The sequence below is a fragment of the Galeopterus variegatus genome, unplaced genomic scaffold, assembly GCF_000696425.1.
Source record: "Galeopterus variegatus unplaced genomic scaffold, G_variegatus-3.0.2 Scaffold674, whole genome shotgun sequence".
NCBI classification, from domain to species: Eukaryota; Metazoa; Chordata; class Mammalia; order Dermoptera; family Cynocephalidae; genus Galeopterus; species Galeopterus variegatus.
The window spans coordinates 374,692-388,961 of NW_007726785.1; the positions used below are offsets into that span (position 1 = coordinate 374,692).

The 14,270-nt window shown below is 41.3% G+C and overlaps 1 protein-coding gene across 2 annotated transcripts in view; it reads left to right on the forward strand.

Annotated features, from left to right (window-relative positions):
- AMPD1 (adenosine monophosphate deaminase 1) overlaps nt 1–8,071 on the forward strand; it is a 20,291-nt gene extending 12,220 nt beyond the window's left edge. For both annotated transcript variants that reach the window (XM_008571284.1, XM_008571285.1), the window contains 10 exons: nt 422–551; nt 1,814–2,008; nt 2,294–2,425; nt 3,275–3,438; nt 5,090–5,216; nt 5,398–5,561; nt 6,201–6,321; nt 7,071–7,244; nt 7,413–7,523; nt 7,898–8,071. In XM_008571284.1, coding sequence (XP_008569506.1) covers nt 422–551; nt 1,814–2,008; nt 2,294–2,425; nt 3,275–3,438; nt 5,090–5,216; nt 5,398–5,561; nt 6,201–6,321; nt 7,071–7,244; nt 7,413–7,523; nt 7,898–8,056 — 1,477 coding nt within the window. In that variant the 3' untranslated portion in view covers nt 8,057–8,071. The remainder of the gene's footprint in view (nt 1–421; nt 552–1,813; nt 2,009–2,293; nt 2,426–3,274; nt 3,439–5,089; nt 5,217–5,397; nt 5,562–6,200; nt 6,322–7,070; nt 7,245–7,412; nt 7,524–7,897) is intronic.
- Nucleotides 8,072–14,270: the final 6,199 nt, after the last annotated feature.

Consider the following 14,270-nt stretch of genomic DNA (forward strand, 5'->3'; position numbering starts at 1 on the left):
TATATATATATATATATATATATATATTTTTTTTTTTTTTTTTGTCTTTTTCATGACCGGTAAGGGGATCGCAACCCTTGGTGTGGGGTCGCCCACACCGCGCTCAGCCAGTGAGTGCACCAGCCATTCCTATATAGGATCTGAACCCGCAGCGGGAGCGTCACTGCACTCCCAGCGCCGCACTCTCCCGAGTGAGCCACGGGGTCGGCCCTCCACTAATTTTTAAAATGCCTTTCCAAGTGCTACCTCATTATTATGTCCAACTTTGATGAAAAGATTAAGCCAGATATTTTTCAGTGAGATTAACTGCAGAGTAAACTGAAAGGTTAGTTTCAATAATTGTCTCCCATGGATGATAAGGCTTCTAACGGTTTTGAAATTTTGATAGTTTTTCTTTAAATGTCTGGAATCTTTTTCAAAGTAAGACCTATACCCACCGGCGCCTAAAGTTCCTTTCCTCCAAGTTCCAAGTCCATGAGATGCTCAACGAGATGGATGAATTAAAGGAGCTGAAGAACAACCCCCACCGAGATTTTTACAACTGCAGAAAGGTAAACATTTTAGTTCCTCAGAGGTAATTTCTGGGCAAAAACATTAATCCAATTATTTCTCGAGAAGGATGAAAAACGTTGTTTTTCTGATTAAGCTAAGATTTCTGCAGGTTCAGTGGTTTTTACTAAAAACAGGTTATGTCTCAAGGGTTAAAATGCCAATTCCATTGTTTTCTCCATAGAAAGGCTTACCATATTCCTGGCATAACATAATTATAATTATTTATTTATTTATTTATTTTGTCTTTTTTCGTGTCCGGCAACGGATCGCAACCCTCAGTGTCGCGCCCGTACCGGACCGGGACCAGCAACGGGATCGCAACACTCGGCGCTGCGCCCGCACCTCGCTCAGCCAGTGAGCGGGAACCGGTCTGTATGTGGGATCCGAACCCCGGGAGGGAGCGCCGCCGCGCTTCCCAAGCGGCACACTGCAGCAGTGCGCCACGGGGCCGGCCCCATAATTATAATTATCATCAACAACAAAAATAACAAAAGCAAATAAAGCATCAGAGACTACTATTTTGGAATTTGGAAAATCTTCCTTCTTGTCTTTTTTCTTCTACTTCCTGACTCTAAAATCGTGGGGGGAAGTGATTAAATATTTTTGAATTTTAGCATCATCATTTGTAAAATTGGGAAATATATCTGCTAAATCTGGCTCACATGAGGATTTGTAAATACCATATGAACTAATGATTGTGAAATTTGTTCAATGTGAAAAACTTCCAAAATTTGTTTTAACTATTTACATGATTGCAAGGAAGTGCAAATAGAACACATGAGCAGAGAGCTTCAGGTCCAAATCCTGGCTCGGCTGCCTGAAAACCTCGGGCAAATTACTTAATCTGTCAAAACTTTACTTTGTAAAATTATAAAAAATCTCCCTCATAAATGTCATTACTGTGCCATGGTTTCATAATTTCAATCCTTTCTCCTTTGGGGCTGAACGCTGCAGTAGCTACTCCACTCGCACTGTGTTTTAGGAGTGAAGGATAGTCCCCTAGAATTTTGTGTGGATCAGATGTAGGAAGCAAATTAGACATACAGATATACAAGAGAAGCAAACATTACTATTGCGTTTAGCCTAACCTTTCACATCCTTTCATGGGCACATAACCGGCCACCTCCACTAGCTATCAGCTCACACTCCCATTATTTACTTCTTTCTTCCATCACAGTGGGATTTGCAAGCACCATAGCCTCTGATAGAGGAGCTAACTAAGGCTGATTGATGGTTTTTCTTTCTCTGAATATACATGCAGGTGGACACTCATATCCATGCAGCTGCTTGCATGAACCAGAAACATCTGCTGCGCTTTATTAAGAAATCTTACCAAGTTGATGCTGACAGAGTGGTCTATAGCACCAAAGAGAAGAATCTGACCCTAAAGGAAGTTTTTGCTAAATTAAAAATGCATCCCTATGACCTGACTGTTGATTCTCTGGATGTTCATGCTGTAGGTTGAAAAGATAATGTCAGTTTCACTCTAATACTCAGAACCGCACATATCTTCTCCTACAAGCCCTCCCTTCTCAGAGCCCTTTTAACTACATCGGCTTACCATGCTGACTGAAGCACCACAGACAATTTTGAGGTTCACTCATTGTCAATTGTCCCGGATTCCGTTCTTGGAGTCCAACCCCTTCCCCTGCTACCAGACCCCTGTTCCACTTGACCACTAGCTTCTTGTGTCTAGGCAGCTCTGGCAATGATACATTTCTGCTCCTTTTTCCTCATTCAGGGACGTCAGACCTTCCAGCGTTTTGATAAGTTCAATGACAAATACAACCCTGTAGGAGCGAGTGAGCTACGGGACCTCTACTTGAAGACAGACAATTACATTAATGGTGAATACTTTGCCACTATCATCAAGGTGAGGTGGAACCAACCAGAACTATGGTAACTGGCATGATTCCTGAGGAGAGGGAGGAAGAGAAGGAGGGAAGAAGGAAGGAAGGAAGGAAGGAAGGAAGGAAGGAAGGAAGGAAGGAAGGGAGGGAGGGAGGGAGGGAGGGAGGGAAGGTAAGAATTTCTTCTGAGGGCCGAGCCAGTGGCGCACTCGGGAGAGTGCAGCACTGGGAGCGCAGCAGCGCTCCCGCCACAGGTTCAGACCCTATATAGGGATGGCCTGTGCGCTCACAGTGCTCACTGGCTGAGGACGGTGCGGCCGGTCTCAAAAAGGACAAAAAAAAAAAAAAAAGGAATTTCTTCTGAAACATCTACTCTAGTGATTTTTAAAGACCTGTATTCCTAGAGTAGAGAAATTAAGGGTGTGTTTTTGGGATTTATTAAGGATCTGACTGACCCTTTCAGGCTTTGGGAGTTACAAGTTCAGGAAGAGTTAGGATGAGAATCCACCCTCATCTTCATGGTACCTAGGAAGCAGGAATAGCATGTGGAGTTGGGAGGTGTGTGTTTTGGGGGGTAGGAATAATACGAAAAGCTAAACATCTTTTGCAGGTACCTTGGATATCTCATCATCTTTAGTCTGACTTTTTCACTTTCTAGTCTTCCATTGTGTTCTATGAGTCTTTTATCCCCACTACCCACTCTTCAGCTCTCAGTTCCCTTAGTTCTTAATCTTTGATATTTTCCCTCCTTCTTCCTTTCATGTTTCCTCAGTTCTTCTTGTACCCATCTCCTCTCTCTAGACCCCACAGGTTTAGACACCTGAGAGACTTGTGAGAAACCCTGGCTTTAGACTCTTCTCTTGGCTTTGCAGGAAGTAGGTGCAGACCTGGTGGAGGCCAAGTACCAGCATGCTGAGCCCCGTCTGTCCATCTATGGCCGCAGTCCTGATGAGTGGAGCAAACTCTCCTCCTGGTTCGTTCAAAACCGCATCCACTGTCCCAACATGACATGGATGATCCAGGTCCCCAGGATCTAGTATGTACCTGTCTATTGGAACCCTAAAGCTTGCCCTCATCTCACCTGTCTCACCTCCCCTGCATGGACCACAAGTATACAGCTTAACTAGATAGAAATCAGCTTTGTTAAAGTAGCATTCAGTACCGGGTCCTGTGTGCTCAGTTCTGCCCACTCTGGGTACAGTACTCGTGACCACACACAGGAGTTAGGAAGATCATTTTAGTTCAGTTTTCTAACGAGAAAGTATTTTGTTTTTGTTTTTTAAAACACAGGGCTTGGGCCGGCCCGGTGGCGCACTGGAGAGTGCGCCGCTTGAGAGCGCGGCGGCGCTCCCGCCGAGGGTTCGGATCCCATGTGGTGACCGGTTCCCGCTCACTGGCTGAGCGTGGCGCGGGCGCAACACCGAGGGTTGCGATCCCGTTGCTGGTCCCTGGTACGGGCACGACACCGAGGGTTGCAATCCCGTACCGGTCAGTAAAAAAGACAAAAAGGAAAAAAAACACACACACACACACAAAAAAAACACAGGGCTTTATGAGGATCACAAATAATTTATTGACAGTGATTAAAACTAAAGTAGAATAAGAATTATGTACATTTTAATATACATTTTCTTTCTCCTGGTCTTCTCCTTTGGGTCTAGTTCATTCTTTCCCATGTTCATCTGTCCTGGGATGTAGCTTTCTTGTATCACAACCTTTACTACTGTCTGCTGATTGTCTCACCTACAAGTGCTCAAGTTCTCCATAGTATTTATCAACGGTATTGATATAGGAGTCTGCTCTTTTTCATACCACCTGCTACCATTCATTGCCTTCAGGGATGGCTTCTCTTGGTTTGTTCAGTATCACTGATCTTTTATCTAACTTAAGTATTTATATATTCTCTGGCCGCCTGCCTCTGTGTCCTGTGTGCTCTGTGGCAATGCAAGAGTTTTACCTTGTTTCTTTAGCTAAAAAAGTAACTTTTTGACTGGGCTAATACTTCCTTTCTAATACCATATGGCAGAGAGGCAGTAGAGTGTGGTGGTTAAGAATATGGAATCTGGACCCAGACTGGCTGTGCTTGAATCTTGGCTGTACCACTTACTAGATGTATAACCTTGAGCAAGTTACATCACCTCTCTGTGCCTTAGGTTCTTCATCTCTAAAATGGGATAAAAACAGTACCTAACTTATTGAGTTATGAGGATTAAATTAGCTAATATTTGTGGCCACTTAGAAGGGTGGCTGGTATATATTAAGTGCTCTATAAGAGATTGTTAAATTGCTCCAGCTATAGCAGATCAGAGATAGTCTTGATAACCATTTCATGTTTATCATCTTGTACATCATATACATGTATAAATCAGTGAAACTTTTATGACATAATTGATATATTCCTGATTCTCTATCTGTACTTACCTGTGAAAGTTTAGTTTTCTTACCACAGAGAATTTGTAGAAGAGATGGGGGCATGTGGTTCAGCAAGAAATTTGTACTTCTTATGCCCATCTCAAACTGAATCTCTCTTTATGGGTAACCCAGAAGAGTGTACAAGAGTGGATCTTGGATGGACATACCAGATCTTTTCCTGTACGCAGCATTTGGTCCTCTGGTTTCCTCATACTGAGGCTATCAGTCATAAAAGTCTTCATTTTCTCCTAAATTCTTTTCATTCTTGCTTTTAGTGATGTGTTCCGATCCAAGAATTTCCTCCCACACTTTGGAAAGATGCTGGAGAATATTTTCATGCCAGTGTTTGAGGCCACCATCAACCCCCAGGCTCACCCAGACCTCAGTGTCTTCCTCAAACATGTAAGCATGACCCTCTAGACCTTCAAATTGCTGCTCATGAACCAGTCCTCCTACCTGGCCATGACTTATTCCTGGTGTTTATGTCTTTACATTTGGTCCTCACCTTTGGAGCTGAGTTTGTCTGAGGGCTGGGACTCTGCAGCTGGACTGAACCCATTGCATTGCTCGCTTTTCCTGACAGATCACTGGCTTTGACAGTGTGGATGATGAGTCCAAACACAGTGGCCACATGTTCTCCTCCAAGAGTCCCAAACCTCAGGAGTGGACAATGGAAAATAACCCATCTTACACTTACTATGCCTACTACATGTATGCAAACATCATGGTGCTCAACAGCCTGAGAAAGTAAGTAGAAGAAAACTGGAACTAAGAGGAGAGTTTGTTTGACACAGCTCTTTCCTCACACATTGGTCTCTAGGCGGTCAAGGGCCTCAGTACATTCCTGGGATGCTTTCAATTGTCCCAAATCAGAACTTTCTTTCCCATAACTTTTTCTTCAATTTCTTTATATAGTTGGAGTAATTGACATTTTGTGTACCTTCAATAACTTTCTCAGTTCCTTTTCATTGGAAGTTCAGGAATTTACACCAATCACTGTTCAATTTATTATAAAACTCCATATATTTTACCCTTCCTGATATATCTGGGTAAGGAAAAATAGAGGAATATTATAATGAGATTTTTCTAGAAACATTTCACCCCTAAAATGAGTAGGAGAAATGATGGGATGGTGATATTGGTAAATTTCCTGTTGAGATAGAAGATGTTTCTGTCCAGGTAATCAATTTGCTTCCTTACTCACCCCTCTGTCCTCTGCTACCTCTTATTTAAAAGTTTGTATTTAGGAAGAATTAAGATTATGATTTGAGATTGCCAGTTTTCCTGAATCCTTTGATTCTAGAGTGTTAATTTTTCTACTGAATTTTATTGTACATCACTCTGTGCCCCAAACCCGCAATTCCTATAGCAGTTCCCTTTCCCTAGGGAACGAGGCATGAATACATTTCTGTTCAGACCTCACTGTGGGGAAGCTGGAGCTCTCACCCATCTCATGACAGCATTCATGGTAGCAGATAATATCTCTCATGGCCTGAATTTAAAAAAGGTGAGTTAAAGACTCTCTTCTTAATATTATGTTTTGTATTGGAGCTAGAAGAATCTTTTTTTTTTCCTTATCATACTGTCACAAGTCATTATAACACTGGAATCAAATTCAAGTAGAGGCCTGGCCAGTTAGCTCAGTTGGTTAGAGTGCAGTGTTATATAACAAGGTCAAGGGTTTGGATCCCTCTACCAGCCAACTGCCAAAAAAAAAAAAATTCAAGTAAAGCATAAAAGATTTTTGAGATTATTTAGTGCAGTCCATTTTACAGAGAGAAGTAAAGATTACCTAACTAGTTGCTGGTAGGGATAACTTAATGCAGATATCCTGACTTCTAATCTAGAACTCTGAAAGGAGTAATTCAGAGTTGATTTGTCTTACCTTAATCTAGTTTTTGCCAGATTTCTTGTTATAGCATGCTTTAAAATGTTTTATGTGAGAATCAGAACTTTCTTCCAGAGAAAAAAAGAATGATTCAAGGTGAGGTCTTTTGCCTAAGACAGACCATCTAACGTAGGCAACTAAAGCTCAAATGAATTTTTTTTGACTCACTTCTGAAAATTGATGATCCCAAATACATTTATTCTAAATAGTATTTACATTGAAAAACTATAATTCTTTACCAGGGAATTTAAAGGACAAGTGATAATTTTGTTGAAAGCTAAAGCTTAAGGTAGACAACAAGGTATTAATATTTGTAGTTCATATCGCTTTTTCAAAATTAAAAAAATTTTTTCACTTTTCTTTTTCAGAGTCCTGTGTTACAGTACTTGTTTTTCTTAGCCCAGATTCCCATTGCCATGTCGCCATTAAGTAACAACAGCCTATTTCTAGAGTATGCCAAAAATCCTTTTTTAGATTTCCTCCAGAAAGGGCTAATGATCTCACTGTCTACAGACGACCCGATGCAATTCCACTTCACCAAGGTACACCTATGGAATCTTGAGCAATACAAATATATTTTACTAGTTGTTTCCCACCTAAAATTTGAAAGTCAAATCAAGGTATTTCATTATTCTTTTTGTGCATGTTGCATATTATTTCTTCTATTAATGCATTCCTCTTTTTTGCCTCATTTTAATAAATAACGACAGGAACCCCTGATGGAAGAATATGCCATTGCTGCACAAGTCTTTAAGCTGAGCACCTGTGACATGTGTGAAGTGGCAAGGAACAGTGTTCTGCAATGTGGAATTTCTCATGAGGTAGACTTGTCCTTGACTGGCCACCCCTTCTGACTATAGGGTCTGGTGCCTTGAATATTGAAAAATTACTCAAGGAGACACATATAGAAAAAATGTTCCACAAATCATATGCATTTACTATGAACAAGGACTAGAAATGATTATTTTCTCTTTCTGGCCATGGCTTTGGGCCATGGAAACAAAATACACTTGATTTCTCAGCAGATTGTGCACCTGAGGCTTTTAATGCAGATAAGTGCTTTTAATGGTTTATTTTTTTTCTTTTTGCCAGTGGCTAACATAAGGAAGGCATTTTTTTTTTGTGGTAGATGCAATTATTGTCTATACCAGGGTGAAAAGAGACAACAATAATGCTGCTTCCTTTTCTCTTATAGGAGAAAGCAAAGTTTCTGGGCAACAACTACCTTGAGGAAGGCCCTATTGGAAATGATATCCGGAGGACAAATGTAGCCCAAATCCGTATGGCTTATCGCTATGAAACCTGGTGTTATGAACTCAATTTAATTGCTGAGGGTCTTAAATCAACAGAATAAAATAAATAGACCAAATAATAATACGGGTGAAATTTTTATTGTAGAGTTTGAATAATAGTTACCAGGTATTGAGTCCCTACTATAAGCCAAGGATTGTGTTAGATGTTCCACTGATATTATTTCATTTAATCCTTTTCACAACCTTTATAAAGTAAACAAAATTATTATCTCCATTTTGGGGAAGATGAGTAAACTGAGGTTAGAAAGGTTAATAACCTGCAGAAGGATACAATTAGTGAAGGGTGGCAGTGGGGACCTAGGTTTGTCCGACTCGAGAGTCTCCATGACTTTCAAGAAAAACAGTTATTAAAGCTGGGCAAAAATACGAGTAAATGACTTGTTATTGGGAGAATATAGGCTTTTGATTTATAGAATGAAACTTGCTTAAGGCACTTAGAACCATTAAAAAGTCTGTTGACAAGGTATAAGTAAACAGCGACTTTCTCAGACAAAACAGAGCAGATGTATCCCCATATAGAAAATCAGTACTTCTGTGTTATTATACTCAGGGAAAGTTTATCTTACAAAACGATTCTTAACTTTAAGACTGTAATTGACTATAAGGTTATAGTGAGCTATAGTGGTACATTTTAAATGATTTCACTTGCCAAGGTAAGATACACATAACTTTTTAGAAACATGCCGGTTAATCAAGTCAGGTGAAATTACAATTAGCCAGATTACAGTAGTACACATACAACAACTGTGTTGCCATCTAGTGGCTAGGCTGATATTTCATTCAATTTATTTAATAAACAATTACTGATTAAAAATCTAAAGTATCAGGTACTATTCTAGACACCAAAGACATAAAGAATAACATTTCATGTCCCTACCCTCAAGTTGTTCACAGCACGAAGTTATAGTGTGACTACAAATGTGAAAAAGAGAATTTTGTGAAACACCTCGGAAAGTAATGATGTTTCAAATGGAAGAAAAATGAAAAGCAAATTCTTGCTTTCATGTTTTCACATTCTGTTCAGGTAGCCATAAGCATAGCTGTGACACTGACAGCATGTTTGTACTAGCCCTGATGTAAGAATCTTCCTTCTAGTTTCTGAAGTTGAAGTACTGTTTCCTGAGTATTTCTAAGTCCCTTAAAGAACCTGATTTTATTTTACCTTGGCCTCCTTATCAACAGAATAATACGAATTGCTAAATTAAACTCTCAATTCTCAGGCTTAAAAGGGCATTAACTACCATTATGCATATCTCTATATTACATGGGTAATTTTCAAAATCAAGAGGACAGTAGAATACATACATGTGAATTAATTTATTAAAACCATACAACCATCCATGACAGATTTGGTTTCAAATGAGTATTTTGTACTCAGAATTCAATCTGCCTCATTTTGCTAAATAATCTTTCTGAACGCAAATTCAAAAGATAAATTTCAAAACCACCCTTTTAGCCCCAAATTTCATCTAAGACAATCTGGGAGGTTTTCTTTTCTTTCCTTTTCTTCTTTTTTAGAGAGAGCTCCCATAAAAATCAGTGTTCAAAATTTAGAACAAACAATAATCACATTTATTTCCTCAATGGACATTATTTTAGAAAAAAAAAAAGTGTTGTCATTATGTTCCCCCCCCCATCATAGTATATGATTCCTCTTTTATTGTCCACAGCTCACGGTTTGGGATATGCTGCCTTTATTGTTTTGGTTAAGTTGGCTTGCGACAGTCATCTGTTATGTGTAACCAAACACCTCTCTTTCTGGCAGTCTTCTATTTTGGTACCTCTCTGTGAGCAAATGTGAGAATAGTTTAGTCATCAGACCCAAGAAGCTCTGGGTGGGTGGACTGGGGCGGGGCCGGGTGGGGCAGGTAGTGAGTGCCTGGGAAACAGGCTCGACTCATCCTTGTCTTGCAGCCTTAGTGAAACTGGGCTACTGCTTGCAGTAGGCACAGCGCCATGCACATACCTGAGCAAGAGCGTGTTGCAGGCCCTGTGTGTCTCAACAGGGCGTGGGGGCCGACCTCAGGCACTGGGAGTATCAAAGGCACCCCTGCTCCGGGATTTCAAGCGTCAGGTGCTAGGAGCATTATTTGCATCTCTCTACGTTTCAAGTTGAAACTGTACTGCATTGTCCGAGAAATGTTTGCTCCTCGAGTTCAGCCAGAGAAACGATGCTGCTGTTTCGCTGGAGACAGCAGGCCAACTGAGCCCCGTGGCAGGCGACAAGTCTATGGTTTCCTTGAGTGAGGTGCCATTTGGATTCCTTGATTAAACTAGGCTTTATCTCGCACGTAAAGTGTAGGTCCGTCGCCGTGGGGCTGGGCCGACAGCAGGCACTGTGAGTGCGATGGAGCTGGGGCCGCAGCGTCGAGGTGACCAGCTCTTAGCAACGTTCCAGCCCGGACGCTGACTCGAGGCGGGAGGTTCCCCTCACGAGGAACTCGGGCTGCGCCGGGGCCGAGCCGAGCGTGAGGGGTGGGAACAGGAGCCAATAAGAACCAGGCTTTGCCGGGCCGGGCGGGGCAGGGGCGGGGCCTCCGGCGGGCCTGCGGGGGCGGGACGGAGCAGAGTGGGACCCGGGAGACCGGCGCCTTCGCGGAGAGGAGTGGAGTCTTCCAGCTCCGCCGCGGAGGCAGCGTCAAGGCCCAGGCAGGTAGGAGCGGGGTGGTCCGGGGCGGGGTCTGAGGCTGCAGGGGCTTCGGCCGCTCGGGGCGGTTGGTGTCTCCCGCTGGGCGACGGACGCGGGGCTGCGGGACTGCCAGGTGCGGTCGGCGAGCAGTGCTGGAGTCGGCCTGGCAGGGGTGTCGGCCCCGCGCCCCGCTGTCTCGCCACCTCCCGGCCCTGAGGGACGCTCTGGTGTCTGGTCCCGCGGACGCCGGGCTCTGGAATGCCTTATCGTCGGCCGCGGGGGCTGTGGGAAGCCCAGCTGAGGGTCTCTTCGCTGCTCACCTCAGGGACCCGGGACGTCTCTACAGGGCGGCGCTCGGGGAAGAGAGAGGGAGCGCCCCGCACCCAGGAGGAAACGCGGGCTTTCGCCAGGATTAACCAGGGAGTTTGAACTTCGACATGCTGAGACCATGGACTTAAACAATTTGTTGTTGTTGCTGCTTTTTTGTGTTTTGATTCTTAGCAGAATCTGACAAGCACAATACTGGAAGTCGTCAAGTAGGATTTTAATTTTAAAAACTGACAGTACAACACCTAAGAGCATTTGAGTAACTAGTACAGCAGATGATTAGATTATGAGTCAAAAGGCTCAAGTCTGGAGCCAGAACTCATATGCCAAATGTGATATTTCGGTCAGATTGACTTTTCTGGGACTCCGTTTCCGTAACTGTAAAACTGGGAAACTCATGCCTGTGGGTATTCTGAGAGTTAAATGAGATGAGTGAAAGCATTCTACAAATGTCAGGTATTATTTGACCATGCACTTGGAGCATGCATATTCTGTAAAGCATCTACCAAGTACCTGGCACATAGTAGGCACTCTACAAACCTTTAACTTAAAGCTAGTGATTCACCTACAGTGTTTTAAGGTGCTAAATCTCTGTATACTGTGTAAAACTTTAAGCTCTTTTCCTACAAAGTCCCCATTGTTTGAAGTGTGGTCTATTTTTAACTGGTTCCTGAAATTTTCTAGAAGAGCACACATTTATCGATACAAGGTTGCTGAATCATCTCCTATGAAGTTTGGTAGCATTCAAATGTTCTGCTTCTTTGCTTTGGGTAAATAGCTGTAGTTTAAGATACATGGTAAGAGTAAGCTGGGAGTATAATTTTCAAATCAAGATTTTCATTTGTTTCTGTAAATTGAGGGGCTGCTATGGGAAGATTTAAGTCCTCCAAAACCAAGTTAATATATAGCAGTATTTTTTTTTTTTGTACAGCCTTTATCATATGAGGATACTTCAAAAAGTCCATGGAAAATGTAAATGAAAGATAATACGAATCTTTCCATGAATTTTTTGACTTACCCTCACAGACATTTACGTTCATTACTGTGGGTATGTGTGTGAGGGCTTTAGGGGGAAGGCAAAAAAGAAAAAGCAGTTTATAGGGCCAGCCCGTGGCTCACTTGGGAGAGTGTGGTGCTGGTAACATCAAGGCCATGGGTTCGGATCCCTATATAGGGATGGCCAGTTCGCTCACTTGGGAGGTGTGGTGCTGACAACACCAAGTCAAGGGTTAAGATCCCCTTACCGGTCATCTTTAAAAAAAAGAAGAAAAGAAAAGAAAAGAAAAAGCAGTTTATAACCAGCAAGCTTTTTACTAGGGATACTTGTAGGTGTGTTCTGAAGTAATCTCTCAGGCAGAAACCAGGAAATGCGCTAATTGTGTCTCCTGGTCTTTCATTAGCTTTTTTTGTGTTGAATGTGGCAATAGATTTCTTAAATGCAGAAATAAAGGAAGAATATTAGTTTTTCTGATTGCCAATAGGCAGGTTTCTAAAGCTAGAAATTCATATTAGTTTTAAATGATCTGTATTGAGTCATGTTATGGCAAGAATTTTAGACCATTGGAAACCAAGATCAAGTTAAATGAGGGAGGAGAGGGAAAGTTACTAGTGAATATAATTTTTGTGTTGCTTTTAAAGTTTTATTTACATGTTTCAATGGTTCAGTAGAAGATGGGTGTTTTGAAAATATTTTAAAACACCAACTTTAAATGTGTATTCCATATATAAATTTTTTTGTGATGCATAATTTGTTGATGTTGGAGGTCTGAAGCCTTCTACATTCACATTATTTATTGAGTACTTATTGTATTCCAAGGCACAGTTTTAGCACTTACATCATATTCACATATGAGCAGGATCTAATTCCTTCCGTCTAGATTATACTGTACCAAGTGGGATGAGATAAGTACCAAAAAGCTGTTTTAAAAGCTGAGTATATATTTAAACAAACAAACAAACAAACAAAAAACCTGATGAGGGACTGGGTGGTTAGCTCAGTTGGTGATAGCATGGTGCTGATAACATCGAGGTCCAGGGTTTGTTCCCTGTACTGGTCAGCCACTGCCAAAAAAAAAAAAAAAAAGGAAATGCTGATGATAACAGTACCATCAACTAGCATTTATTGGGACTTAATCTGTGCTGGGCAGTGTTCCAAATTCTTTACGTATATTAGCTTATTTAATCCTCACAACAGTACCATGAAGGATATTATTATGATCTCCTCATTGAGAGGCATAAAGAGTTTGAGTAACTTCTCTATGTCAGACAGCCTAGGTAGCAGAGGTAGCATTCATATCAGACAGTCAGGCTTCAAAGACCCTGATCTTAACCTCTGCACTATACTGAGTTTCAAATTCTGTGAGTGAGATACAAACGAAATCCACATTAAAAGAGAGTTCTGTAAAAAAAAAAAAAAAGTTTCTTCAAAAATAAGAAAAAGACACTGGTATTGCAAGATAAAGATGAAGGCATGTCCAAGGTACAATTTATACTTTGTATGTAAGAACTTTTTTTTTTTTTTTTTGCTGGTGAATTATGTGGGATTCTTTTTGTTTCTAAGATCTCAGTCACTCAGTAAGTACAATTATGGCATTACCTTAACAGTATATGAGGTGCTTATTTCCCAATAAGAAGTTAAAAATATCTGTTCTCAGACCATAAGTTAAATGTTAGTTTCCCTGTTTTCAAGAAGCTTATAACCAGTCGTATATAAGTCCCTACAATTTCAGTGTTATAAAAACTATAACATAGGTATAGATGAAGTTTAATGAGAACACTGATTAGGGAAAATAGTTCTACATGTGGTAGGGAGGGAGATTAGAGAGATCATACCATAGTTGAATTTGGGTTTGAAGGATGAATAGGAGTTTGCTGAGTTGGGGAAGGAAACAGAAGATATGAATGAAAACAGGGATGTATGTGAAAGCATATGGTATGTTTGAGGCATGTGTTGTAGTCTGTTGTCACTAAAGGTCAGAGTGTATAGAGATGGGTGTTTGGGGTAAAGGGGATGGTGCCTGGAAATAAGCTAGAAAAAGAAAATAGCAGAGCTTGGTTGCTGATCACATTAGGATCACCAAAATTGCTAGGTAAGTGTGGGGTTTCAGTTCCCCTCATTTGAAATAATGAAATGAGTGATTATTCCATCAGTATCTTTCAGTATACAATATGGTGTTAAATGCATTTTTTATTTTTTATTTTTTTGGCAGCTGGCGGGACGGGGATCAAACCCTGGACCCTGGTGTAATCAGCACCATGCTTTAACCAACTGAGCTAACTGGCCAGCCCTTTGTTAAAGG